The sequence below is a fragment of the Salvelinus fontinalis genome, chromosome 4 (assembly GCF_029448725.1).
Source record: "Salvelinus fontinalis isolate EN_2023a chromosome 4, ASM2944872v1, whole genome shotgun sequence".
Classification (NCBI taxonomy): domain Eukaryota; kingdom Metazoa; phylum Chordata; class Actinopteri; order Salmoniformes; family Salmonidae; genus Salvelinus; species Salvelinus fontinalis.
This window is the reverse complement of record NC_074668.1, coordinates 47,717,157-47,745,145: the sequence shown is the minus strand read 5'-3', so window position 1 is coordinate 47,745,145 and position 27,989 is coordinate 47,717,157. Positions and strand designations below refer to the sequence as shown.

The 27,989-nt window shown below is 44.6% G+C and overlaps 1 protein-coding gene across 2 annotated transcripts in view; it reads left to right on the top strand.

The window, feature by feature from the left end:
* kremen1 (kringle containing transmembrane protein 1) overlaps positions 1-27,989 on the top strand; it is a 125,367-nt gene that overhangs the window by 62,197 nt on the left and 35,181 nt on the right. For both annotated transcript variants that reach the window (XM_055920391.1, XM_055920390.1), the window contains exon 3: positions 9,450-9,541. In XM_055920391.1, coding sequence (XP_055776366.1) covers positions 9,450-9,541 — 92 coding nt within the window. The remainder of the gene's footprint in view (positions 1-9,449; positions 9,542-27,989) is intronic.

The window sequence follows — 27,989 nt, the reverse complement described above, 5'->3', positions numbered from 1 at the left end:
GAATAAGCTCGATGCACATGGAGTGGCCTTATCGGAGCTGGAGTGCGGTGCTACAGGCCACAGCACTCGCATTGGCATGTTACAGGCTAGCGTTGGCTCATTAACAACTAGGGTAGCATACCTCGACAATAGATGCGAAAATATGGAAAGTAGAATGTGGAGGAAAAACATTGGTCTACTGGAAATACCGGAGGGAGTGGAGGGCCCAAGACCGACGGAGTTCATGGCCCAGCTGCTTCAGGAGCTGCTCGGTCTGGAGGAGAAGCCGACCCCGGGATGGAGAACCTCCTCGACCATTTGTCATCAGGGTGCATTTCTTTCACGTCCGCAATGACATACTGAGGAGATCGGGAGAAGCATCTCCTCTCCTCTACAAGGGTGAAAGAGTCACGATATTTGCAGACTACACCACAGCTGTGGCTAAGAAGCAGGCTAGCTTTGGAGCTGTGAAAAGCCAGCTACACATTTGCCCGGGCGTGAAGTTTGGCCTCATCTACGAAGCAGTGACTTTACCAGACGGCTCCACGTACAGATTCGAGGACCCGGCTTCAGGGGGCGATTTCATCAACAAGAACGTGAAAGCGGCTGTTGTACCACATGGTGTGGAACAAATGGATGGTTAGCTGGTCTTCTGAGCAGGCTAGTTAGCAGGCCGGGTGGCAGACTGGTTGGCTAGCGAACCCAGCTTTCCTGGGTTCTTCGACACTTGAATGTCATTCTCTGTCTAACTGTTGGCCCACATTTGGATCGATACTCCACTAAACCTACTACCTTGTCAACCTCAGCTAGAGTTGTCCGAACCTCTATGTCTGAATTCGCAGTTTTAGACCCTTCGCGAATGTTTAATCCTTCTGGAAAAGCATACTCTTTTATTCTCTTCGGTTCACCACTACTTCCTTGTAGATGACAGACATCTCCATTCCATATCTTCGTGTTCACATAATCAAATTGTTGTATCTGACCACGCTCCTGTTACTATGGAAGTAGTCTTTCAATCTGTTGACAATCTGCCTGCCTTGGCGGCTAAATACTCAACTGCTCAGTAATGAACACTGAGCAGTTTTGTTTTGGGTCAAATCGACTTTTTCATGAGTACAAATAGAATCCCAAACATCTCTACTCTCTGGGAAAGTTTGAAAGCTTATATCAAAGGTGAAATTATTTCCTACACCGCACATGAGAACAAACTGAAAAGGGATAGGCTATCTATGTTAACACGCTGTATTGCCCAATTAGATAACATTTATGCCATTTCACCATCTCTGGATATTTATTTTATTTATCATTATTATTATTTTATTTTACAACCTTTTTCTCCCCAATTTCATGGTATCCAATTGTTAGTAGTTACTATCTTGTCGCATCGCTACAACTCCCGTACGGGCTCGGGAGAGACAAAGGTCGAAAGCCATGCGTCCTCCGAAACACAACCCAACCAAGCCGCACTGCTTCTTAACACAGTGAGCATCCAACCCGGAAGCCAGCCGCACCAATGTGTCGGAGGAAACACCGTGCACCTGGCGACCTTGGTTAGGAATCTGGTGTGATGATGATAGTTGACGTACTGGCTTTATCTCCTTGTTCATAGTAAGTGCTCCTAGACTTGACACGCAGTTCAGTAACCCGGTCTGTTAATAATGTGCCATATTCTGCTTGCAAAGTTAAATGTTCCTTATAAATATCCGGAGATGGAGCCTCCCAGGTGGCGCAGTGGTCTAGGGCACTGGCCCGCCACAGGAGTCGCTGGTGCGCAATGAGACAAGGATATCCCTACCGGCCAAACCCTCCCTAACGCTAGGACAATTGTGTGTCGCCCCACGGACCTCCCGGTTGCGGCCGGCTGCGACAGAGCCTGGGCGTGAACCTAGAGTCTCTGGTGGCACAGCTAGCGCTGCGATGCAGTGCCCTAGACCACTGCTTGTCAAGTCTAGGAGCACTTACTATGAACAAGGAGATAAAGCCAGTACGTCAACTATCATCATCACACCAGATTCCTAAAATGTGTACATCGTCTGGGATATCATTAGACCCTAGAGGGATCAATGATGAGTTCAAGAGATTGTACCAGTCTTTATATACTTCCGAAAGTAAAGCGGATACATTGAAATTGGATGGTTTCTTCCACTCACTTGCTGTGCCTTCTGTCAGCCGTGATTTGGTTAACAAATTAGAGCAGCCAATCACTGTTGAAGAATTGTCTAATGCTGTCAAATCCCTTCAACCCGGGAGAAGCTCAGGGCCTGACGGCTACTCGGCAGAGTTTTATAAAAAGTTTATCTCCAAAATAGCCCCTATTCTAATTGAAATGTACAATGAAGCATTTGTAAATGGTGCTCTCCCACAGACTCTCGCTCAGGCAACCATTTGTCTTATTCTTTAAAAAAACTAAGACCCTCTTGACTGTGTATCATACCGTCCAGAAATACCGGTATAGGGGCTATACCGTCCAGAAATACCTTACCTTTACATAAGTATTCAGACCATTTGCTATGGAACTCCATTGCTCATCCTTGAGATGTTTCTACAACTTGATTGGAGTCCACCTGCGGTAAATTCAATTGATTGGACATGATTTGGAAAGGCAAACACCTGTCTGTATAAGGTCCCACAGTTGACAGTGCATGTCAGAGCAAAAACCAAGCCATGAAGTCGATGGAATTATCCATAGAGCTCCGAGACAGGATTGTGTCGAAGCACAGATCTGGGGAAGGATACCAAAACATTTCTGCAGCATTGAATGTCCCCAGTAACACAGTGGCATCCATCATTTCTTAAAAAGAAGAAGGAAGAAGTTTGGAACCACCAGCACTTCCTAGAGCTGGCTGCCCGGCAAAACTGAGCAATCGGGGGAGAAGGGCCGTGGTCAGGGAGGTGACCAAGAACCCGATGGTCACACTGACCGAGCTCTAGAGTTCCTCTGTGGAGATGGAAGAACCTTCCAGAAGGACAGCCATCTCTGCAGCACTCCACCAATCAGGCCTTTATGGTAGTGGCCAGACAGAAGCCACTCCTCAGTAAAAGGCACATGACAGCCGCTTGGAGTTTGCCAAAAGGCACCTAAAGAACTCTCAGACCATGAGAAACAAGATTCCGTGGTCTGATGAAACAAAGATTAAACTCTTTGGCTTGAATGCCAAGCGTCACATCTGGAGGAAACCTGGCACAATCCCTACAGTGAAGCATGGTGGTGACAGCATCATGCTGTGGGGATGTTTTTCAGTGACTGGGAGACTAGTCAGGACGGAGGCAAAGATGAGCGGCGCAAAGGACAGAGAGAACCTTGATGAAAACCTGCTCGAGAGCGCTCAGGACATCAGACTGGAGCAAAGGTTCACCTTCTAACAGGACAATGACCATAAGCATACAGCCAAGACAACACAGGAGTGGCTTCGGGACAAGTTTCTGAATGTCATTGAGTGGCCAGCCAGAGTCCGGACTTGAACCCGATCAAACATCTCTTGAGAGACCTGAAAATACCTGTGTAGCGACACTTGTAGCGTCATACCCAAGAAGACTTGAGGCTGTAATCGCTGCCAAAGGTGCTGCAACAAAGTACTGAGTAAAGGTGATATTCCGTTTTCATTTTTTATAATTTAGCAAAAATTAAAAATAAACAGTTTTTGCTTTGTCATTATGGGATATTGTGTGTAGATTGAGGAGGGGAGAAAATGATTTAATACATTTTAGAATAAGGCTGTAACGTAACAAAATGTGAAAAAAGTCAAGGGGTCTAAATACTTTCCGAATGCACTGTATAGGCTAGCACAGTGTTCAACATACAGTACATGAACAAAAGTATGTGGACATCTGCTCGTCGAACATCTCATTCCAAATTAATATGGAGTCGGTCCCCCCTTTGCTGCTATAACAGCCTCCACTCTTCTGGGAATGCTTTCTACTAGATGTTGGAACATTGCTACGGGGACTTGCTTCCATTCAGCCACAAGCATTAGGGAGGTTGGGTGATTAGGCCTGGCTCGCAGTTCACGTTCCAATTCATCCCAAAGGTGTTCGATGGTGTTGCGGTCAGGGCTGTGTGTCAAGTTCCCAGTCAAGTTCTTACACACCGATCTCGACAAACCATTTTTGTATGGACTTCGCTTTGTGCATGGGGGCATTGTCATGCTGAAACAGGAAAGGGCCTTCCCCAAACTGTTGCCACAAAGTTGGAAGCACAGAATCGTCTAGAATGTCATTGGTAAAGAAATTGCCACTGGATTGATGCAAATTATCATGATATCAGTATACCAGGTAGGCATAAGTAATTTTGTAGGTAATTGAGAAGGTTTTGGGGAAAGCCTTTCCATCTACCAGAAGACGGTTATCATTATAAGAAGGGACGTCAAACATTCAGCCTGCTGCACAGACCCTTTGGACGCTCTAATAATAATAATAACAGATTATTTATATAGCACTTTTCTACCAACTGAGGTATTCAAAGTGCTTTGCATAACAGGGGGAGACTCACCTTATCCACCACAAATGTGCGGCACCCACCTGGATGATGCACGACAACCATTTTTGTGACAGGATGTTCACCACACATCAGCTATCAGGTGGAGAGGTGAGGAGTGGTATATGCCAATTAGGAATGAGGGAGATGATTAGGTGGCCATGATGCAATGTTGGGTTGAGAATTTAGCCATGACACCGGGGTGAACACCCCTACACTTACAATAAGTGCCATGGGGATTTTCTATGACCACAGTCAGAGATGACCACAGAGAGCTCTAGTCTAGAGCGCCAGGAGAAATTATGCTTAGGAGCATTTTTAAACTCTCTCCATTGCTAAAGTAGGAAGAAATAGAAGTAATTGCTGTAAAAAATGTTTGAGTGTGCTATCTTTACTATCATCATACTGTATATTAAAATATATAATTATTTTGACATATTTCATTGTTATATTACGCTAATTTCCTATGGTGGACAAAACGTGTTACATTTCAAAAGCTTGCAATTTCATCACATAACATTTTGTGGAATTACATCAGATTGGGGATGTGTATAGTCTGTTACAGCCAGGACTCAAATTGAAATGGCACAGACAATTTGTGGCACTCTCTGCATAAAAGTTGCTGGCCACAAACTAATACACGGATTTGACTGTTAAGCTATCACTCAAACGAAAGCCAACCCCTGCCACTGTTTAGAACTAACTAACTAACTGTCTGTCTGTCTGTCTGTCTGTCTGTCTGTCTGTCTGTCTGTCTGTCTGTCTGTCTGTCTGTCTGTCTGTCTCTCTCCTTCTCTCTGTCTGTCTCTGTGCTCTCGAGGGAAATTGACAGTCAGCCTCTGATCCTCTCCTGACCTCAAAACCTAAACCTAACAAGCCTCTCAAACCGTCTTCAGCAGTTTTACACAGTCATTTTCCAAAGGGGTTTTCAGCTATCGTATTTTCTCTGTGGCTTCAGTGAGTGGCCAAATACTGCGCTAATACAATCTAAAATACTTTCAGCATTTGCTTTAGTCTGAGTCCCAGACGTGTGGGGTTTGCAGCTGTGGGGCCCTTCTAATGGTTCCAATGCAACAGGCAAGCTCAAACAAGCACAGTATTGGAAATTATTTCAAATAGTGTTTGAACCCAGCTCTGAACCGCAGGCTAGTGGCTTGCTAATAGCATGAGTCCTGGGTGAACAGACCGACCGCCTCACACAGAAAAGCATGTTATTTCCAGCCCAGGTCTGTGCTGCTCAGCACTGCAGGTTTTCTCCTCTCTGATGTTGACGATTCAGAGCTTTTTATGGCTTACGCCGTGCCAGATATTTTTAAGTTTATCATACATTTTATGATTAGGGTTACTTGGAAAATGGTTATTAAAGAAAAGTCTTTTGAACAGCGGCCAGCGGGGAACAGCTGTTTTTCTCTGTTTTCAGATGTAAGCCACACTGCCCAGTTAAAACACTGCCTAGCAGCTAGCTAAAACAGAGGAGTTAAACACAGACACAAACACAGTACACCCCCCCCCCCCCCCCCCCCACACTACACCACACTACACTCACACACACACAAAACACACACACACCCACGCACACACCAAATCCATACGCCCCTAGAGCTACTATATCAAAGCCAGAGCATCTCCACTTAGGCAGCGGTCTTTCTCTGTACTAACAGGTTAAAATGATGGATTTCCTCCCCCTACCACAGCCCATTCTCCACCTGTCCTCTCCATCCTCCATGTCCCTTCTCTCCTCCACACCTCGAGGTTGGGGATAATGCCTCTCCTCTTTCATGTGGGTTTACCCATTCATTCACCCCTCTCCTCACCTCCACCCACTCCCTCCCTCCATCGCAGAGGGCTCAGGGCCAGAGACAGGTACAGAAAACGGATCGCTTGTTGATCAAAGCTATTGGTTGTGTGTGTGTGTGTCTAAGCAAGTGATGTGTGTGTTCAGGATGATGCCCTCCTGAGGCTGTGATTAGGTTAATTAGATTATTGACTATAGGTGATGGATAACCTCATATCAAATAGAGCAGTTTGACAGGTCCAATCTGTGTTTGTGTGTTTGTGTGAGTGCATAGTAGTGTGTGTGTGTGCGCTTATGTGTGAGTGTTTCTATTTGCGTGCATGTGCGTTTGTACATTTGCGTGTAGCGTGTGTTTGTTCCCTAGAGATTTGAACCTAGCTACCTCTCTATCTTTACCGTCATGATAGTATCCCCTCCCCCCAGACAAACAGGTGTCAGCGCCAACAGCTGCAGAGACTGGGTGTATTACCATAGAGATAATGGAGAAGATCAGGCTAGAGCACATGTCACACTCATTCCACGGAGGGTTGAGTGTCTGCAGGTTTTCGCTCCTCCCTTGTACTTGATTGATGAATTCAGGTCGCTAATTAGTAAGGAACTCCCCTCACCTGGTTGTCTTTGGCTTAATTGAAAGGAAACACTAAACACCTGCAGACACTAGGCACTCCATGGAATGAGTTTCACAACCCTGGACTAGAGTCTCCCAATCCGAGTGGGAAACAAGTGCTGTGTTTCCTGTGTGTGTGGCAGGCTGCACTTTTCACTAAATTTACATGGAAATAATGGAAATGAAAACATTTCCAGGGTTTCATATTTAGGGTATGAGATACGAGAAATAATATATGGCTGCATAGTCAGATAGAGTGCTAAATGGCACCGTATTACCTACATAGTGAACTGCTTTTGAACCGGGTCAAAAGTAGTGCACTATATAGGGAATAGGCTGCCATTTGGGAGACGAGTCCACGGTTAGGAGGAAGAGAGGGATTATTTTCTCCTAACGGAGGGAGAAAAGAAAAGATCCAAATGTACACAGTACATAACTCGACTTCATCCTCATCCCTAGGTTAAAGCTTCCCCTTACGAACAAAAACATTTCACTGTTCCTAAAATGACATCTTGCTCAAAAAACCTTTTTCTGCCCTGTGAAAGGAGAGGAAGAGACCCTGGAAAGTGTTTTTGATAGGAGAAGAAAAGGAATGGAAAGGCCCTTCAGAATTCCCCCCACAATAGGGCTGAAATGGGATAGCTGAGGCCCCGGGCTTTTTTTTACAATGAAGAACGTCAAAAGAGAATAGAAAAGAAGAGAATAGAAAAGAAGAGAATAGAAAAGACGAGAATAGAATAGAAAAGAATAGAATAGAGAAAAAGAGAATAGAAAAGAAGAGAATAGAAAAGAAAAGAAGAGAATAGAAAAGAAGAGAATAGAAAAGAAGAGAATAGAATAGAAAAGAAAAGAAGAGAATAGAAAAAAAGAGAATAGAAAAGAAGAGAATAGGTCCCAGGCAATTACAGTCAGAGCTGAGAAAAGGACAACAGTAATGCTCCTAAAGAAGCTCCTTCCTCAATTGACCTAGGATGTTTTTTGTTGTTGTTGCCCTGTGCAACTTATTGAAAAAAAGGCTCCATACTAGGCTTTGGTGGTATACCGTACAGTATATACTGTATACCTGGGTATCTAGAAATAGCCACAGGATGGTTTTTCATTAACGCCAATATCGTTGAAACAATTTCGTTGACGTTCATTTTATACATTTGAATATTTGTAGCTACTTAAGTTAAATACCTGCAGTCAACCTGTGCAATACGCTAGGAGATAAAGAAGATTGCGTTCTTCATTTCACCTGTCACATATTTTTTAATTATACAACTTACCGGTAGTCCCCAGGCACTTGGTGTTTGTTGACAAGCACACAACAACGAGAGACCGGAGTCTTGTGAGTCACTCACTGTTGTGCAGCATTCGCAAGGTATCTTATATCTATTAAGTAACATTTCTAAAAATGTGCTAAATGCCGTGCGTTTGCGCATTTGGTTTGCTAATTTAGTAGCGAATTAGCTATCTAGCTAAGTGGTTAGCTTCTTCCAAAATCTAGCTTCGCTTGGTAACAGCAGAGAATCCCCTCCTGGATCATGAGTCTTGCTGTCTAATATTTGTTTTGTGCGTGCAACAAACTGTAAGAAGCATTTTGGAGTCACTTATATAACTTTATAAGCTGGGATGTCTGTCCTGTACAGACACTGCATAACATGTTGGCAATGTGCTCGTTAGCATTTAGTTAGCATTCTCTATGGGATTTGAGATGTACTTGTTAGCTTTGCTAACCTTCGGATTACAGAGGATCAGTGGGGTTTGAAAATAGCGCCCCTTGTGTTCAGTATTACCGAATATCCCGGCGCAAGGTCGGTACAAAGGTATTACAATCTGGATACCACCCAAGCCTATTCCACACACTGGGATATGTGCTCCAAAGGGTGTCTATGTAGCTGTTTATTATGTAATTAACCGTTTATAACCTTCTTATAAACCCTTTTCAAACTCTTCATTAAACCCCTTATAAAGGGTAAGTGAAGTAGTAAAATTAATTGAACAAAGCACACAGACAGTATAGACAGTTCACAGAAACTAACAGTTGCTCAAAGGCCCTGTCTGGATGTGTGTATGTTCTCCCTCCCTTCCCGTCAGTGAAACCAAAACAGCCAAAGTGCCACGGGGGCCAAAAGGGGCCAGGCTGTCAGGTTTGAAGGGTTAAAAGTGCAGAGTGGCGGTTCAAATGACCGTGGCTCCTTTAGACAAAAGACCCTGCTCCATTCTCGCCCCAGGACAGTTCTCTGTCTCAACCAGAACAAAGACCCCACGTTCCTTTAGGCCACTGTCTGCCTGTCTGAGAGCCCACTGTCTAGGCCGGGGTCTGCTGGACATGCATGGTCAGGCCACTGAGGACCAGAACACAGGCTAACATAACAAACAGAGCAAAGCGACTAGCTAGCGCCTAGTGGGGGGTGTTGCAGTAGGGAGATGATAATTTGCACCACAGACAGACACAATCTCAAAATCGACTCTCCCACACGGCAGGCAGCCCTCTGATATTTTATTCAATATTCAGTTTCCAGTTTTTGGTCGATAACCTCTTTTTATTTCTGTTTTCTGCCCCTTATTTCCCCTCCTTCTCCCTTCTCTCTCTTCATCCCTCCTTCCAGGAACCCTGATGGTGACGTCCAGCCGTGGTGTTACATCGCTGACCATGAAGAAGGAATCTACTGGAGATACTGTGACATCTCCACCTGTCAGAGTAAGTGGCTGTGTGTGTGTGTGTCTTTTTCAGTGTGTGTGCATGCTTGTGTGGTGTGTGTGTGTGTGTGTGTGTGTCTGTGTGCATTCGTGCCTGAACGCATGAGTGTGTCTGTGTATCAGAGTCATGGAGTCAACGCCCTGTGTTCCCGTATTACACCCTGGCTGACCTGAAGCCCGGAGGCCCTGTACCATTTGCATGATCGTCTGTTCATCTCCCGGGTCTCTCGTTCGGACAGATAGATACAGTAGTTATGAAAGTGTTTATAGGTCGTCAGCAGGGTTTCACTGAGCTATTATCATCCTGAAGAATGTGCCTAATTGCCTCTCATCACCAGCTCTGCTATGTCTGGGCCTGTCTGTTCGATATGAACTGTCAGTCAGTCAGTCATGCTGTGTGTGTTTCACTACTTACCGTATGTGGGTGTGTTACTGTGTGTGCATGTGATTTGTCTGTGTATACATACATGTATACATACGAGTATTTGTGTGCATGTTAACACGTCTGTATGTCTATGCATGTGTGTGTGTCTCCATTTGTATCCCTGTGTGTGTGTGTGTGTGTGTGTGTGTGTGTGTGTGTGTGTGTGTGTGTGTGTGTGTGTGTGTGTGTGTGTGTGTGTGTGTGTGTGTGTGTGTGTGTGTGTGTGTGTGTGTGTGTGTGTGTGTGTGTGTGTGTTTACATTAATATCAGCGTGCCGACTATCTCTATTAGCTGTCAGTCAGCTCAGCAGAGCAGTGTGTGTGTGTGTGTGTGTTGTTGCCTCTATGCATGTTCTCTACTGGCTTGGCACAGACCTGGTAGAGCTGTCTGTCTGTCTCTCTCTGTCTGTAATCCCATCAGCCCAGCCTGGAACAGTCTCATCATCACATACTTTACACCCTCCTCCCTTCCTTTATCACTGGCTGGGAGAATGAACCGCTGTGGTATTACCTGATTGATGGGAGGGACAGGGAGAGAGAGGGAGAGACTGGGCCTAATTCATGAACCAGTCAACTCAATCACAGACTGGACATGACCTGAACACACAGGCAGTGCTACTAGACTAGACTGTGATGTGTGTCAGTGCTCTGGGCTGAAAACACTCCCATTATTTATGTTTATAACTTAAACCACATTATCAAATCAGACATTATTTAAACAGCACATTCCAGACATGGAATGCAACGCAATGTGCTTCACAGGAGAAAAAGAAAAAAAAACTGAAAATATTTACAAACATAAGCGAATAAAAAACAATATAATAATAAAAACTCAACGACTAAAAAAGCCCCCTAAGGAGAAACAAAGCTAAAAAGGTGTGTGTTTTAAGATACCAGTCGCAACAGTGAAGATGCTTGCCTTCTAGGCAGAGTTCCTCTGTCCAGTGTCTGTGTTATTTTTCCCATGTTAATCTTTTCTTTTTATTGGCCAGTCTGAGATATGGCTTTTTCTTTGCAACTCTGCCTAGAAGGCCATCATCCCGGAGTCGTCTCTTCACTGTTGACGTTGAGACTGGTGTTTTGCAGGTACTATTTAATGAAGCTGCCAGTTGAGGACTTGTGAGGCGTCTGTTTCTCAAACTAGACACTCTAATGTACTTGTCCTCTTGCTCAGTTGTGCAACAGGGCCTCCCACTCCTCTTTCTATTCTGGTTAGAGACAGTTTGCGCTGTTCTGTGAAGGGAGTAGTATACAGCGTTGTACGAGATCTTCAGTTTCTTGGCAATTTCTCGCATGGAATAGCCTTCATTTCTCAGAACAAGAATAGACTTCTTTGTTTCTGGCCATTTTGAGCCTGTAATCGAACCCACAAGTGCTGATGCTCCAGATATTCAACTAGTCTAAAGAAGGCCAGTTTATTGCTTCTTTAATCAGAACAACAGTTTTCAGCTATGCTAACATAATTGAAAAAGGGTTTTCTAATGATCAATTAGCCTTTTAAAATTATCAACTTGGATTAGCTAACACAACGTGCCATCGGAACACAGGAGTGATCGTTGCTGATAATGGGCCTCTGTACGCCTATGTAGATATTCCATTTAAAAAATCTGCCATTTCCAGCTACAATAGTCATTTACAACATTAACAATGTCTACACTGTATTTCTGATCAATTTGATGTTATTTTAATGGACAGAAAATGTGCTTGTCTTTCAGAAACAAGGACATTTCTAAGTGACCCCTAACCTTTGAACGGTAGTGTATGTCCACAGTTTCGGCCCCCCTCAGGTTCTCTGGGAGGCTATTCCAGTGGCTGGGGGCATATTAACTAAAGGCTGCCTCTCCATGCCTCTTGGTCCTAGGCTTTGAAATAGTTAAAAAGCCAGTGCCAGAGGACCTCAGAGACCTACTGGATACATAACTTAACATATAACCAATTATAACCAATGTCATTTGGCACTGCCAGTGTAAACAAATGTCACATAATACATCATGACAGGCCTGTTTGACCTCATATGAAGGTCCACGCTCTTTACAGTACCAATGCCTATTTCAGACCTACACAACCAACTACTTAAGAATACTACAAGCAGAGTTCTTCCCTAATTTCATTGACCTCATGCGACCAGCCTGGACACAAAACGAACGAGGTGGAGCCACTGCAGGGTGGAGCCACTGCCCGCCAAGCTGGCGTGACCCTAGACAACAGGGCACAGTGGGACGACTTACTGGTCAATCCTGGCAGATGCAGACAGAGCCTTAGTGAATGGCCACGCTGCCACACGAAAACACAGACCAAACCACATGTAGACCAACAAAAACATTTACATTTGAGTAATTTAGCAGATGCTCTTATCCAGAGCGTCTTACAGTTAGGGCATTCATCTTAAGATAGCCAGGTGGGACATAGTAAGTACACTTTTCATCAGTAAAGTAGTTATCAGCAAAGTCAGAGCTAGATTTATTATTTTATTTTATTTTTGGGTGGGGGGGGGGGGGGTTGAGGTGAGGAGGGGTTTATTTAAGATACTTTTTGAAGAGGTAGGGTTTCAGGTGCTTTCGGAAGATGGGCAGGGACTCTGCTGTCTTATCTTCAGGGGGAAGCTGGTTCCACCATTGGGGTGCCAGGACAGAGATGAGCTTGGACTGGGCTGAGCGAGAGCTGCCCTCCCGTAGGGGTGGGAGAGCCAAGAGAGCAGAGGTGGCGGAATGGAGTGCTCAGGTTGGAGTGTAGGGTTTGAGCATAGCCTGAAGGTAGGGAGGGGAAGTTCCTCTTGTAGGGGATGCGAGCTTCAGCTGTAAACCAATGGAGTGTGCGGAGTAGCGGATTGACATGGGAGAACTTCGGAAGATTGAAAACCAGGCGGGCTGCAGCATTATGGATAAGTTGCAGGGGTATGATGGCACAAGCGGAGAGCCCGGCCAACAGCGAATTGCAGTAGTCCAGACAGGAGATGACAAGGGCCTGGAGTTGGACCTGTGTCGCTTCCTGTGTGAGGTAGGGTTGTACTCTATGGATGTTCTAGAGCATGCTGCAGGAGCGAGTCACTGCTTTGATGTTTGCAGAGAACGACAGGGTTTTGTCCAGAGTCACACCAAGGTTCTTTGCACTCTGGGAGGGCGACACTGTGGACTTGTCAACCGTGATGGAGCGGGCAGGCCTTTTCCGGTAGGAAGAGCAGCTCAGTCTTGTCGGGTTGAGCTTGATGTTGTGGGCCGACGTCTAAGCTGAGATATCTGCCAGGTACGCAGAGATGTGTGTCGCCACCTGGGTGTCAGAAAGGGGAAGGAGAAAAGTAGTTGTGTGTCATCTGCATAGCAATGATAGGAGAGACCATGTGAGAATATGACAGAGCCGAGTGACTTAGTGTATAGGGAGAAGAGGAGAGGGCCTATAACCAAGCCCTGGAGGACACCAGTAATGAGAGTACGTGGTGCAGACACATATCCTCTCCACGTCACCTGGTAGGAGCGGGCTGCCAGGTAGGATGAAATCCAAGAGTGTGCAGAGCCTAGAGACGCCCAACCCTGAGAGGGAGGAGAGGAGGATCTGATGGTTCACAGTTTCAAAGGCAGCGGATAGATCTAGGATAATGAGAACAGAGGAGAGAGAGTCAGCTTTGGCAGTGTGGAGAGCCTCTGTGAAACATAGAACAGCAGTCTCAGTTGAGCGACCCGTCTTGAAGCCTGACTGGTTAGGGTCAAGAAGATTGTTTTGAGAGAGATAACGAGAGAGTTGATCAGAGACAGCACGCTCAGTTGTTTTGGAAAGAAAAGAAAGGGATGCAGGTCTATAGTTTTACGTCAGATAAGTCAAGTGTTGGTTTCTTGGGAAGGGGAGCGTCTCGGGCCATTTTGAAGTCAGAGGGGACGCAGCCAGTGTTCAGGGATGAGTTGATGAGGGAAGTGAGGAATGGGAGAAGGTCTCCAGTGATGGTCTGGAGAAGGGAGGGGATGGGGTTGAGCGGGCAGGTTGTCGGACGACCAGACCTCACTAGTCTCAGGATTTCAGGTCAAGGTGTAGGGTAGTTCTGTGTGAGTGGGACCAGTGGACTCAATAGGCTAAGTGAATGAGGAGCGGATGTCGTCAACCTTCTTTTCAAAGTGGTTGAGAAAGTCATCCGCAGAGAGGGAGGAGGGAGGGGTGGAGGATATTTAGAGTGATATTTAGAGTGATAGAAAGTGGCTTTAGCAGCAGATACAAAGGAAGAAAATGTAGAGAGGAGGGAGTGAAAGGATGTTAGGTCCTCCGGAAGTTTATTGTTCCCTCATTTCTGCTCAGCTGCCGGCAACCCTGTTCTGTAAGCTCACAAGAGTCACTCAGCCACGGAGCAAGAGGGGAGGGCCGAGCGGAAAAGGGGACAGTGCGAGTCATAGGATGCGGAAAGGGAGAAGAGTAGGGTCGAAGAGGCAGAATCAGTAGGGTCGAAGAGGCAGAGACAGGATTTAGCAGAAGGGAGAGATGATAGGATAGAAGAGGCGAGATTAGAAGGCGAGAGAGAGCAAAGATTGCGATGGCGCATGACCATCTGGGTAGGGGCTGAGGGGCTAGGGTTGGAGGAAAGGGAGACAGAAAAGGAAACAAGGTAATGATCAGAGACCAGGCGGGAGTTTGCAGTTGATCAACCGTATTGCATGCCTTGTGAGTTGGAGGGGATTGGGAAAGGGTGAGGTCAAAAGAGGCTAGAAGGAGAAAGAGAGTTGGAAAGAAATAGTAGGCAAACAGCCTCTAGTAAAGATAAGATTAAGAGTATTGCATGCCTTGTGAGTTGGAGGGGATTGGGAAAGGGTGAGGTCAAAAGAGGCTAGAAGGAGAAAGAGAGTTGGAAAGAAATAGTAGGCAAACAGCCTCTAGTAAAGATGAGATTAAGAGTATTACATGCCTTGTGAGTTGGAGGGGATTGGGAAAGGGTGAGGTCAAAAGAGGCTAGAAGGAGAAAGAGAGTTGGAAAGAAATTAATTGAAGCCTGACATCGGGGAATGATGTCGCCAAGTATGAAGAACGGTGTGCCATTGTCAGGAAATAAGCTTATCTAGGTGTCAAGATCATTGAGGAACTCTCCAAAGGGCACCTGGTGAGCGATAGGTGACCACAATGTTAAGCTTGGAGTGGACAAGCGACAGTGACGGCACGGAATTCAAATGAGGAGATGGACAGGTGAGAGAAGGAGATAAGAGAACATCTCCAGTTCGGAGAAATGAGTAGCCCTGTTCCACCACTGCGACAACCAGATGCTCTTAGAATTTGACAGAAAACGTAGTCAGATGAAGAGAAAACAGCTGACGTAGCAGTGTTCTCTGGATGTCTCCGCCAGGGCCAATAAGGCAAGGGACTGAAGGGCATCATGGGCTGAGATGATCTCGGCGTTCTTGACCGCAGATCGGCAACTCCAAACGTTGCCATAGACCCGGAATTCCACATGGGTTGTGCACGCAGGGTACACGAAATTAGAAGGGTTGGAGGCACGGGGTGGTGAAGTGTCTGTAAGGCCTATAGGGAGAGGAGCGAACAGGTATAGAAAACACACAAATTTTTGAAACGACCGCCGCTGAGAAACCAGGGGAGACTGAAGTACGAACACTAATTGCTAATTGCCTAGAACACACCTCCTCCAACACAGCCACTGATTACCAAAACAAGTCAAATGCAGACCAACCAAAACACAGACAGACCACATGAAGACCAACCAAAACACAGACAGACCACATGAAGACCAACCAAAACACAGACAGACCACATGAAGACCAACCAAAACACAGACAGACCACATGAAGACCAACCAAAACACAGACAGACCACATGAAGACCAACCAAAACACAGACAGACCACATGAAGACCAACCAAAACACAGACAGACCAGATGAAGACCAACCAAAACACAGACAGACCAGATGAAGACCAACCAAAACACAGACAGACCACATGAAGACCAACCAAAACACAGACAGACCACATGAAGACCAACCAAAACACAGACAAACCACCAAAACAGACAAAAGGAAACGCAGACGACCCAGATCCCTTTCTGAAACACCACAGGAGCTCTGAGGCTCTCGTTGTCTGTCATGATCTTGTGAGAAGACACAGACAGAAAGTGTGTTCTTTCTTTCACATGGCAGCTGCCTTTTAGATGCAGAAGAGCACATCGAGAAAGGGCATGGCTGGAGGTGAAGGCAGGCAGCACCACGTGGCGACTGTGGTTTTACAATAAGATCAGACGACTTGGTTTCGTGTTCTAGAACGCACTCTCTTCTCGCTGGCTGCCCTTGAGGCAGAACTGTCTCATCAAGACAGTACAGGCACGTTTTCATCTGTCTTCATTGTAAGATGCCTCGCTCAGGGCCCTTCCCGTCCTTTCTTTACCTCAATTGTCTCTTTATTCAGTAATACAGTGTGTCTATCTATCTATAATGCCAGGGCAGAAAGGGGAGCAGGGAGGGTGTGTGTAGATCTGCATTCAATATGGGCAATGCTCGAAGCGGGCAGAAGAAGTAGAACACACACACGGCACAGGGGTAGGTTACAGGACAGGCTGGCTGCACCAGTCCAGCCTGGACGACAACAGACAAAATATGCATGGAGGCAGGGAGCACTATGGTGACCCAGCCACCCATCTGCACTGCAACAAAGGCTGGCCTCAATTTCCCTGAGATAAGTAATCAGCTTAGCTCTTACTCCAGCCAGGGGAATGGGTGGATGGATGGGAGGGTCGGACTGTTCCACTCTGACACAAAGGGCATGGGACCGCTCGGGTCCAGATACTCGTGGATATTTGGACACTTGTGTGAAATAGGTCAGTCGAAAGAGAAAGAGAGAGGTGGAGGGAGAGGGAGAGAAAAAGAGAGAGGTAGACACCTAAAGTACACACATGCACAAACGCACACACACACACACACACACACGCACACGCACTGCCTCTTCAGCAACACACGCTTTGTTGGATGGGTTGATGGGTCCTTTAGTCATTTGGCCTCCAGAGGCTGAGAGGACAGCTGAAGACTGAGAGGAGTGGGCTTGAGTCACACAGAGGAGTAGTGGGCACAGTCTCTCTCTCTCCCTGTCGCCTCCTGCCTACTACATTCTTGGGGCTGGCTGGGAGGTTTAGGGAAGAGGAGGAAGGGAAGAATGGGGTGTAATGGTGTTCTGTGAGAGATCACCAGTGGTTAATGAGGTGTGGGGAATGTACCAGATAAATCCCTGTAAACCCCCACAGCCAAACGTACAATAGGGCCAAGCCCACTCTACCCTGAGCCAGGCCTGCACCAATGGAACCCTTGGTGGCACAAAAGCTGTAGGCCTATCCTCATAGTAGGATGTTGCAGAAACATTCCTGTCCCACTACCTTGAGTCTGTTGTGACCTTTCACCCTTTTGCAGGTGTGTTTTTCAGTTATATTTCAGTTTGTAGTTATAGAACACTCAGTGGTGGAAAAAGTACCCAATTGTTATACTTGAGTAAAAGTAAAGTAACTGTACCTTAATAGAAAATGACTCAAGTAAAAGTGAAAGTCACCTGGTAAAATACTACTTGAGTAAAAGTCTAAAAGTATTTGGTTTTAAATATACCTAAAAAAAAAAAAAATCTTATAGTAAGCAAACCAAACAGCACAATGTTCTTGATATTTGTTTAATTTACAGATAGCCAGGGGCACACTCCAACGGAGACATCATTTACAAATGAAGCATTTGTGCGTTTATTTGATGAAGTCACCCCACCACTTTCCCTCTTTCCATCTGTCTGAGAATGACACAGATCGAAGAGCTTCCTGGCGCTGTCAGGGGGAGGGCTCCGGGAACTAAAGTCCTGGAGCCTTCTCTGAAACATGCACTCGCACACACACATACACACACACACACACACACACACACACACACACACACACACACACACACACACACACACACACACACACACACACACACACACACACACACACACACACACACACACACACACACACACACACATATACACACACACACACACACACACACACACACACACACACACACACACACACACACACACTGTACTCCTTGAGCGTTCTCTAGAAAACAAAGAGACTTTGAGACATTGAAGTGAGTGAGGCGAAGAGCTCATCTCTCAACAACCAGCCATATGATCAGGAAAAACAGGCTCTGTGTGTCACTACTGTGCATTCCTATCTTCAGATACAGCCTCTCAGTTTTCTCTGCAGCACTCAACACTACAATTTGTTCTTTACAGCGTGTTTACATTTTCAGTTCAAAGAAGGGATAATCCTATGACTCATATATATATACTTCATAAACATACATATTATTCAACCCAGGGTCAATTGAACTGTGGAGAATAGCCAATATGCTGAAAGGCCTCTACATGTTTTCTTTAGTGCAGTTGACATGTCAATCAAATCAATAGAGGATATCCAAATGAACTTACCTGGTGTAAGTTCAAAGGCATGTCCCTCAAGGATGTTATTTGTGATTGATTAGAGGAGAGAGGTAAAACTTAAAGCTGCCTTTTCCTGTTGCACCTGAAATGTGTATTATAAAAATAAATATGTATTATAAATCAAGTTTTAAAAAACGTACAGTGTGGTCATTTCGTACAGTGATGTAATTTCGGTCTATGCAGAGGCCTTCATCAGACAGAGAATATGCTAATGTCCATGTTTGCTCTGTGCATTGAAGGTCACAGTGAAGACAGTCACTGAAGGGTGTTAGTAGTGATTGATTCGGGAGGACAGGGGTAAAGCCTGAAGCTGCCTGGTGCACTTCAAAGTGTGATCACTGATTCGGTTATCAGAAATACTTCCAAACGCCATTACCACGTTAAAACGTCTGACGTTTTTATGAGATGGTCCATTGATTTATTATTACGCTATATATTTTCTGTTTTATTGTGCTATAAAAGAAAAGGTTATGATGTGATGTTATATGATCCCTTGGTTGTAATATATCACTAGTCCCTGGAGTTTGTTTGTGGTCATGTCATGTGGTCAGTGTCGCATGGTATTATATTTGACATTTGAATCCTTTTCTCTTAACCAGAGCGACAATCAATGCATACAACTAAGTTAGGCAAAAACGACCCACTTTTTGAATCAGTTGCCATCTTGCTCCACCTGCAGAGTTGGTGTAGGTTGAAGTTTCCCCTAGACGCTGATCTGGGGTCAGTTTTCCCCCACTAATGGTTATTAAGGTTAGGTTTGGGTGAGGGGAAGCTGATCCTAGATCTGTATTTAGGTGCTAGGGGAAACTTCACTCCGGAGCTGGAGAGTTAAACAGTTCAGGAGAGAGTCAAAGTCATATAATCTCATCTCCCCTCAGTAGGAGTGAGACTGTTCACATAGGACACCTGAGACTGAGAACTCTCCCTCCATTCAGGCCCTTCGTGTAACTGACCAGCCATTCCAGGCCCAGGAGAGCACAGGGACCATTGTTCTGGCAGCTCAATGGCGCCATTGTGGGGGGTGAAAGTGAGACGCGGGCGGCTCAGTGGCTTAAGGAGCTTTTTATGCATCCCCTCCCCACAGATAGATGATTTAAAGCAACTGTGGTCATCTGATTGTCTGTTTCCAGGGCATCTAGTACAGAGAATATGGGGAAAACGTATTTTAAAGCCTTATTATCATCTCATAATGATCCTGACTAAATACCAGACATATTGTGGCAAAATACTGCTCCTGACTGTAGATAAATTGCTGTATGTTTTCAACACACACAGACATAACTGGTTTGTTGTTTAAACCAGAGAGACTTTCAAAGTTGTGTTATTGTGGTCATTATTCTCATCATGGTCATTCCTGTTAAAGACATGAAAGTCAATGGTAGGTGGTCTGATCCTCTCCACCCCCTTACACACGCACGAGCACGCGCGTGCACACACACACACACACACACACACACACACACACACACACAGCCACTTACTCTGACACAAATGTGCGTGTGAGCAAGAGTGTGTGTGTCTGTGTGCGTACGTGCCTGTGTGTGAATGTGTCTGTGTGACTAATCTCTGTCTCAGCCCTGACGCCTGTCTGTCAGTATAAGCTGGCCCTCTCACCTGTCTGTTCCAGACCCCTCTCCAATGAGTAAACTCTTTGTTGGGTCTCAATGACCCCTGACCTCTCCACAACTCTGCCCACATTACCCCTGAGGGGAAATGCCTGCACACAGGTACAAACAAGCTTTTCGTATCCCCTAGGGGGGAAGAGGAGGGGACGGAGGAACGGGACAAAAACAAGAGAGAATCACTTGCTAGATTAGTATTTATCTCTCCCTTTCTGTCTTTCTCTGTTACATGTTCTAAATAGGGTCATTGTCATTAGGGAATTAAATGGATTGATTTCAAGGATAGGTAGTTATACAGACTGGCCTTTAATAGGAACAAATAGACGCTTGTTATCAAACCTTTGTCTGGAGAAACAAGAGAAGAGAAATACTGTAACATGGTGACCCTCTTACATAGGAATCATCAGAGCAAAGCCAAGTCCAGACAAAATGCATGTAGGCTATGGAATAGCTTGTATGGGATAGCTTGTATGGGATATCGGATAGCTTATATGGGATATGGGATAGCTTATAAGGAATAGCTTGTATGGGAGAGCTTGTATGGGATATGGGATAGCTTATATGGGATATGGGATAGCTTATAAGGAATAGCTTGTATGGGATAGCTTATATGGGATATGGGATAGCTTATATGGGAGAGCTTGAATGGAATATGGGAGAGCTTGTATGGGATATGGGATAGCTTGTATGGGATATGGGATATCTTGTATGGGATACTGTAGTTTATATACAGTGTATATAGAGGAACCACCATATTATCCTCTTTGATAAATGAACCTGCTCTGTGAGTAATGTATTCTTGTGAATTAGGACTCAATCCACACAGAATAGTTCAGTTGAGACAGAACCTAGACAGAGAACACATGCTGTGCTGGCACTTGCCATATTCTGCCCCGTAGACCAGTTTATGTATGACCTGAGAGGAGGAAAATGGGGTTTACAGCCGCTATTACAGGGTACTGAGTCTCACACACACACACACTCCCATTCAAAATGTCAGTAAAGACTAAGTTAGGGAATGTCCAGGCCAAGAGGGCCAGATGTTCTATGGGAATGAGCCAGTCAAGAATGGCATTCTGTTGTCTGCTTTTTCTGTTAAAGACATGTCACCCTCGATATCTCCTGGCTCACATGATCTTCTTCTTGGGTCAAATGGGAAGAGCCCATCAAAGAATATTGGTGATAAGAATCATCCGAATTTCTTAAATATAGTCTGAACCCTCTGTCTTGACAGACATCTTTTCGCATGCTATTCTACACAAACCACTGTGCCGTTTACATCGGAACACACACACACACACACACACACACACACACACACACACACACACACACACACACACACACACACACACACACACACACACACACACACACACACACACACACACACACACACCATGAAGTATGAGAATTTCCCTGTGGTCTAAACGGTAGTTAAAGCAACCTGCTGTCACAGTTATTAAAATCACGAAAGACACGTTGTTCACTTTGAAAGAGGATAATGATGAATTGAAGAGCTAGTCTTCCTGGGGTCTGTTATGTGTCGGGCTGCAGGAAGACTAGCTGTCGCCATTGGCGTCGGCTAATGGGGATCCTAATAAAATCATAAATCATAAATCATTCAAGCGCTTCTGAAAGAACCCCACAGGGGCAGACAGACATTTAGGAACGCCGTGCTTTTCATCTCCATCGGATCCGCCGATGAAATAGAAGCCTATCTCCCCAGGACATGTACTGCAGTGTGTGCGTGCGTGCAAGTGCGGTGTATTCGTCTTGTCCTCTAGAAAAAACTATGTAAGTTACGATCGCCAGAACGTACAAAAAATACATTTTTCGGTGGCTGTTTTAAAACGTGTATATTATGATCGATCCCCACATGGAGTTTTTTTCGCTACAAATCGAGACATTTCATTAAATAGTGATCAATTCTGACTACTACATTTGTCGTCACACAGGACCACACCAATCACGGGCCGGCAGGCTATGAATAGTCTCGCGACCTCATGCCATAGACATTAAGGTTGACTTTCTCAGGCAGGATGAAAACAACTACATCGACAACGATCCTTTGCTAGTTACGGCTACTTTCACCACAATCATTAGCGATTTTTTTTTGTGCCATTCAGCCCCATTCAGCAATATGACACGCTTCAAATTCAAATTCTTCCGGCTTCATGGGCCATTGGGAGTTTTCCATAGGAATACATGGGTGACGTCAGCGCTATTACTATCCACTGGTTTTAATGTCTATGGTGTGTACGTGCACACTATGTGTGTGTGCATGGCACAGTGGCCATTTAAAATTTTCTCTCCTTTGTTCCCTGGTTCAGTCAGTCACACAGAAAGCCCTCTAATTATTAATTTAGAACAGAGTTGTGTTCTGTTCTCTTCCTTTAATTAGCTTCTTCTGCTAGGAGCCCTCAGGCTGACGCATTGATCTCCTCTGTCTTCTATCTCTTTGTCGTGTTGTAACACGTCTAGCCAACACACACACACACACACACAAACAGATTAGGCAGGCAGACACACACAGTGCACCATGCACACACATAGGATGCACGAACACACACACACAGACATACACATGCAGCAAGCTCACACAGACATACACACAGGGCCAGACGGATTACAGGACGCATACTCAGAGCATGCGCTGACCAGCTGGCGGGTGTCTTCACTGACATTTTCAACCTCTCCCTAACTCAGTCTGTAATACCTACATTTTACAAGCAGACCACCATGTGGCCAAGAACGCCAAGGTAAACTGTTTAAATGACTATCACCCCGTAGCACTCACATCTGTAGCCATAAAATGCTTTGAAAGGCTGATCATGGCTCACGTCAACACCATCATCCCAGACACCCTGGACCCACTCCAATTACGCATACCACCCCAACAGATCCACAGATGACGCAGTCTGTTAAAGCAAATCACTAAGCTCAGGACACTGGGACTGAACACCTCCCTCTGCAACTGGATCCTGGACTTCCTTACGGGCCGCCTGATCACCGTGGCGATGAGACCGCCTATAGATAGGAGGGCAGCGAGCTGATTGTGGACTACAGGAATCAGAGGGCCGAGCACGCCCCCAACCACATCAATGGGGCTGTAGTAGAGCGTGTCGAGAGCTTCAAGTTCCTCGGTGCCCACGTCACTAAGGAATTAACATGGTCCACACACGTCAACACAGTCGTGAAGAAGGCACGACAATGCCTCTTCCACCACAGGAGGGTGAAAAGATTTGACATGGGCCCACAGATCTTCCAAAAATTCTATAGCTGCACCATTGAGACTATCTTGACTGGCTGCATCACCGCTTCGTATGGCAACTGCTTGGCATCAACCGCAAGGCTCTACAGAGGGTAGTGCATACGGCCCAGTACATCACTGGGGCTGAGCTCCCTACCATCCAGAACCTCTATACCAGGCGGTGTCAGAGGAAGCCCCTAAAAATTGTCAAACAGTACAGCTACCCAAGTCACAGACTGTTCTCTCTGCTACCGCATGGCAAGCAGTACCAATGCACCAAGACTGGAACTAACAGGACTCTGAAAAGCTTCTACCCCCAAGCCATAAGAACACTAAATAGTTAATAGTTACCAAATAGCTACCCAAACTATCTGCATTGACTCATCACATACACTCCTGCCACTGTTTATTATCTATCCTGTTGCCTAGTAACTTTACCCCTGTCTACACTAAACAAAAGTTTGGGGTCACTTAGAAATGTCCTTGTTTTTGAGAGAAAATACAAATTTTTTGTCCATTAAAATAACATCAAATTGATCAGAAATACAGTGTAGACATTGTTAATGTTGTAAATAACTATTGTAGCTGGAAACGGCAGATGTTTTATGGAATATCTACATAGGCGTACAGAGACCCATTATCAGCAACGATCACTCCTGTGTTCCGATGGCACGCTGTGTTAGCTAATCCAAGTTTATAATTTAAAAAGGCGTACTGATCATTAGAAAACCCTTTTGCAATTATGTTAGCACAGCTGAAAACTGGTCTGATTAAAGAAGCAATAAATCTGGACTTCTTTAGACTAGTTGAGTATCTGGAGCATCAGCATTTGTGGGTTCGATTACAGGCTCAAAATGGCCAGAAACTGATGTGAGAAATTGCCAAGAAACTGAAGATCTGGTACAACGCTGTGTACTACTCCCTTCACAGAACAGCGCAAACTGTCTCTAACCAGAATAGAAAGAGGAGTGGGAGGCCCCGGTGCACAACTGAGCAAGAGGACGAGTACATTAGAGTGTCTAGTTTCAGAAACAGACGCCAACTGGCAGCTTCATTAAATAGTACCCGCAAAACACAAGTCTCAAGGTCAAAATTGAAGAGGCGACTCCGGGATGCTGGGTTTCTAGGCATAGTTGCAAAGAAAAAGTCATATCTTAGACTGGCCAATAAAAATAAAAGATTAAGATGGGCAAATGAACACAGACACTGGACAGAGATATGGCTTTTTCTTTGCACACACATACACATACAGACACACATACATATACACACACCCTAAAACTCTCCCCCTTCTACACCAGAGGGGTGACACCTTCATCCTTGAGGAGTAGTAAAGCAAAGAAGGCTGGGTAAAATAAAAACAATATTCTGTTTAATAATCAGCTGCCTATTGTCTTACTGAGACCTGTTTCACTGCCATAACCACCAATAACGCCCCTTCACCACACTGTGTTTTATGGTACACAAACACACACACACACACACACACACACACAAAGTATGTGTTTTATGAAAGCCTTGTTGCAGTGCCTCATTTACAACAGGCTGGATTTATGATGTCTAAAGCCCTGGATCAAGTATAAAACACACAGACACACATAAAGACATAAAGCAGGAAACACCCTCTCTCTTTAATAACACTAACTAGAATGTCTCCACATCTCTTTTTCCTATGGGAGTTATGGCATATTCTCTCTGTTTAATTTTGTTGCTCATAAATCATGCTGGAGTAAAACAGAGCAGAACAGAGCTATCCTGACCCTAATAAGACTCAGCTGTATTTATACGTTTTAGTCTGAGTATGAGGAATTTCATTCCAGAACACTATACAGTACCAGTCAAAAGTTTGGACAAACCTACTCATTCAAGGGTTTTTCTTTATTTTTACTATTTTCTACATTGTAGAATAATAGCGAAGACATCACAACTATGAAATTACACGTATGGAATCATGTAATAACCAAAAAAAGTGTTTTTATATTTGAGATTCTTGAAAGTAGCCACCACTCTTGGTATTCTCTCAACCAGCTTCATGAGGTAGTCACCTGGAATGCATTTCAATTAACAGGTGTGCCTTGTTAAAAGTACATTTGTTGAATTTCTTTCCTTCTTGAGCCAATCAGTAGTGTTGTGACAAGATAGCGGTGGTATACAGAAGATAGCCCTATTTGGTAAAGACCAAGTCCATATTATGGCAAGAAATAGCTCAAACAAACAAAGAGAACAGTCAATCATTACTTTAAGACATGAAGGTCAGTAAAATCTGGAAAATGTCAAGAACTTTAAAAGTTTCTTCAAGTGCAGTCGCAAGAACCATCAAGCGCGATGATGAAACTCGCTCTCATGAGGGCCGCCACAGGAAAGGAAGACCCAGAGTTACATCTGCTGCAGAGTTACCAGCCTCAGAAATTGCAGCCCAAATAAATGCTTCACAGAGTTCAAGTAACAGACACATTTCAACATCAACTGTTCAGAGGAGACAGTTGATGTTCAGCCTCCCTTCATGGTGGAATTGCTGCAATGAACCCACTACTAAAGGACACTAATAAGAAGAAGAGACTTGCTTGGGCCAAGAAACACATACAATGGACATTAGACCGATGGAAATCTGTCCTTTGGTTTGATTAGTCCAAATTTGAGATTTTTGTTTCCAACCGCAATGTCTTTAAGAGAAGCAAGTAGGTGAACGGAGGATCTCCGCAGGTTCCCATCGTGAAGGATGGAGGAGGAGGCGTGATGGTGTGGTGGTGCTTTGCTGATTACACTGTCGGTGGTTTATTTAGAATTCAAGGCACACTTAACCAGCATGGCTACCACAGCATTCTGCAGCAATACACCATCCCATCTGGTTTGCGCTTAGCGGGACTATAATTTGTTTTTCAACAGGACAATGACCCAAAACACACCTCCAGGCTGTGTAAGGGCTATTTGACCAAGAAGAAGAGTGTTGGAGTGCTGCATCAGATGACCTGGCCTCCACAATCACCCGACCTCAATCCAATTGAGATGGTTTGGGATGAGTTGGACCGCAGAGTGAAGGAAAAGCAGCCAACAAGTGCTCAGAATATGTAGGAACTCCTTCAAGACGTTTGGAAAAGCATTCCAGGTGAAGCTGGTTGAGTGGCTACTTAGAATAATCCAAAATCCAAAATATATTTTGATTTGATTAACACTTTTTTGGTTACTACATGATTCCATTTGTGTTATTTCATAGATTTGTCTTCGCTATTATTCTACACAGTAGAAAATAGTCCAAATAAAGAAAAACCCTTGAATGAGTAGGTGTGTTTTGACTGGTACTGTATATCTATTTTCAGAAATGCTGGTAATTTATTGTTTAAATAGATTATGAAAGAAATTGGTGTGTTTTTTCATTATATGGTTGTTCAATGACAGACATGTACTTTGTTTGTTTAAAATCTATCACTTGGTGGTTTCATTTCAGAGATACAAATAATCATGTTTTTTTGCTAAATGCTATATATACGCCTCACTCTCACTCTGCTATATATACGCCTCACTCAGAAATAAGTAGTACTTCTGGGTTATACACAGTCAAATGAAACATACATTTTGTATAAATAAATGTACAAATTATACATTTGTGCCCTCAATATTTAAAAATATATATACAGTTGAAGTCGGAAGTTTGCATACACTTAGGTTGGAGTCATTAAAACTCGTTTTTCAACCACTCCACAAATTTCTTGTTAACAAACTACAGTTTTGGCAAGTTGGTTAGGACATCTACTTTGTGCATGACACAAGTAATTTTTCCAACAATTGTTTACAGACAGATTATTTCACTTATAATTCACTGTATCACAATTCCAGTGGGTCAGAAGTTTACACGCACTAAGTAGACTGTGCCTTTAAACAGCTTGGAAAATTTCAGAAAATTATGTCATGGCTTTAGAAGCTTCTGATAGGCTGATTTACATAATTTGAGTCATTTGGAGGTGTACCTGTGGATGTATTTCAAGGCCTATCTTCAAACCCAGTGCCTCTTTGCTTGACATCATGGGGAAATCTAAGAAATCAGAAGACCTCCACAAGTCTGGTTCATCCTTGGGAGCAATTTCCAAACGCCTGAAGGTACCACGTTCATCTGTACAAACAATAGTATGCAAGTATAAACACCATGGGACCACGCTGCCATCATACTGCTCAGAAAGGAGACGCGTTCTGTCTCCTAGAGATGAACATACTTTGGTGTGAAAAGTGCAAATCAATCCCAGAACAACAGCAAATGACCTTGTGAAGATGATGGAGGAAACAGGTACAAAAGTATCAAAATCCACAGTAAAACGAGTCCTATATCGACATAACCTGAAAGGCCGCTCAGCAAGGAAGAAGCCACTGCTCATAAACCGCCATAAAAAAAGCCAGACTACGGTTTGTAACTGCACATGGGGACAAAGATCGTAGTTTCTGGAGAAATGTCCTCTGGGTCTGATGAAACAAAAATAGAACTGTTTGGCCATAATGACCATTGTTATGTTTGGAGGAAAAAGGGGACGCTTGCAAGCTGAAGAACACCATCCCAACCGTGAAGCACGGGGATGGCAGCATCATGTTGTGGGGGTGCTTTGCTGCAGGAGGGACTGGTGCACTAAACAAAATAGATGGCATGAGGAAGGGAAAATGATGTAGATATATTGAAGCAACATCTCAAGACATCAGTCAGGAAGTTAAAGCTTGGTGGCAAATGGGTCTT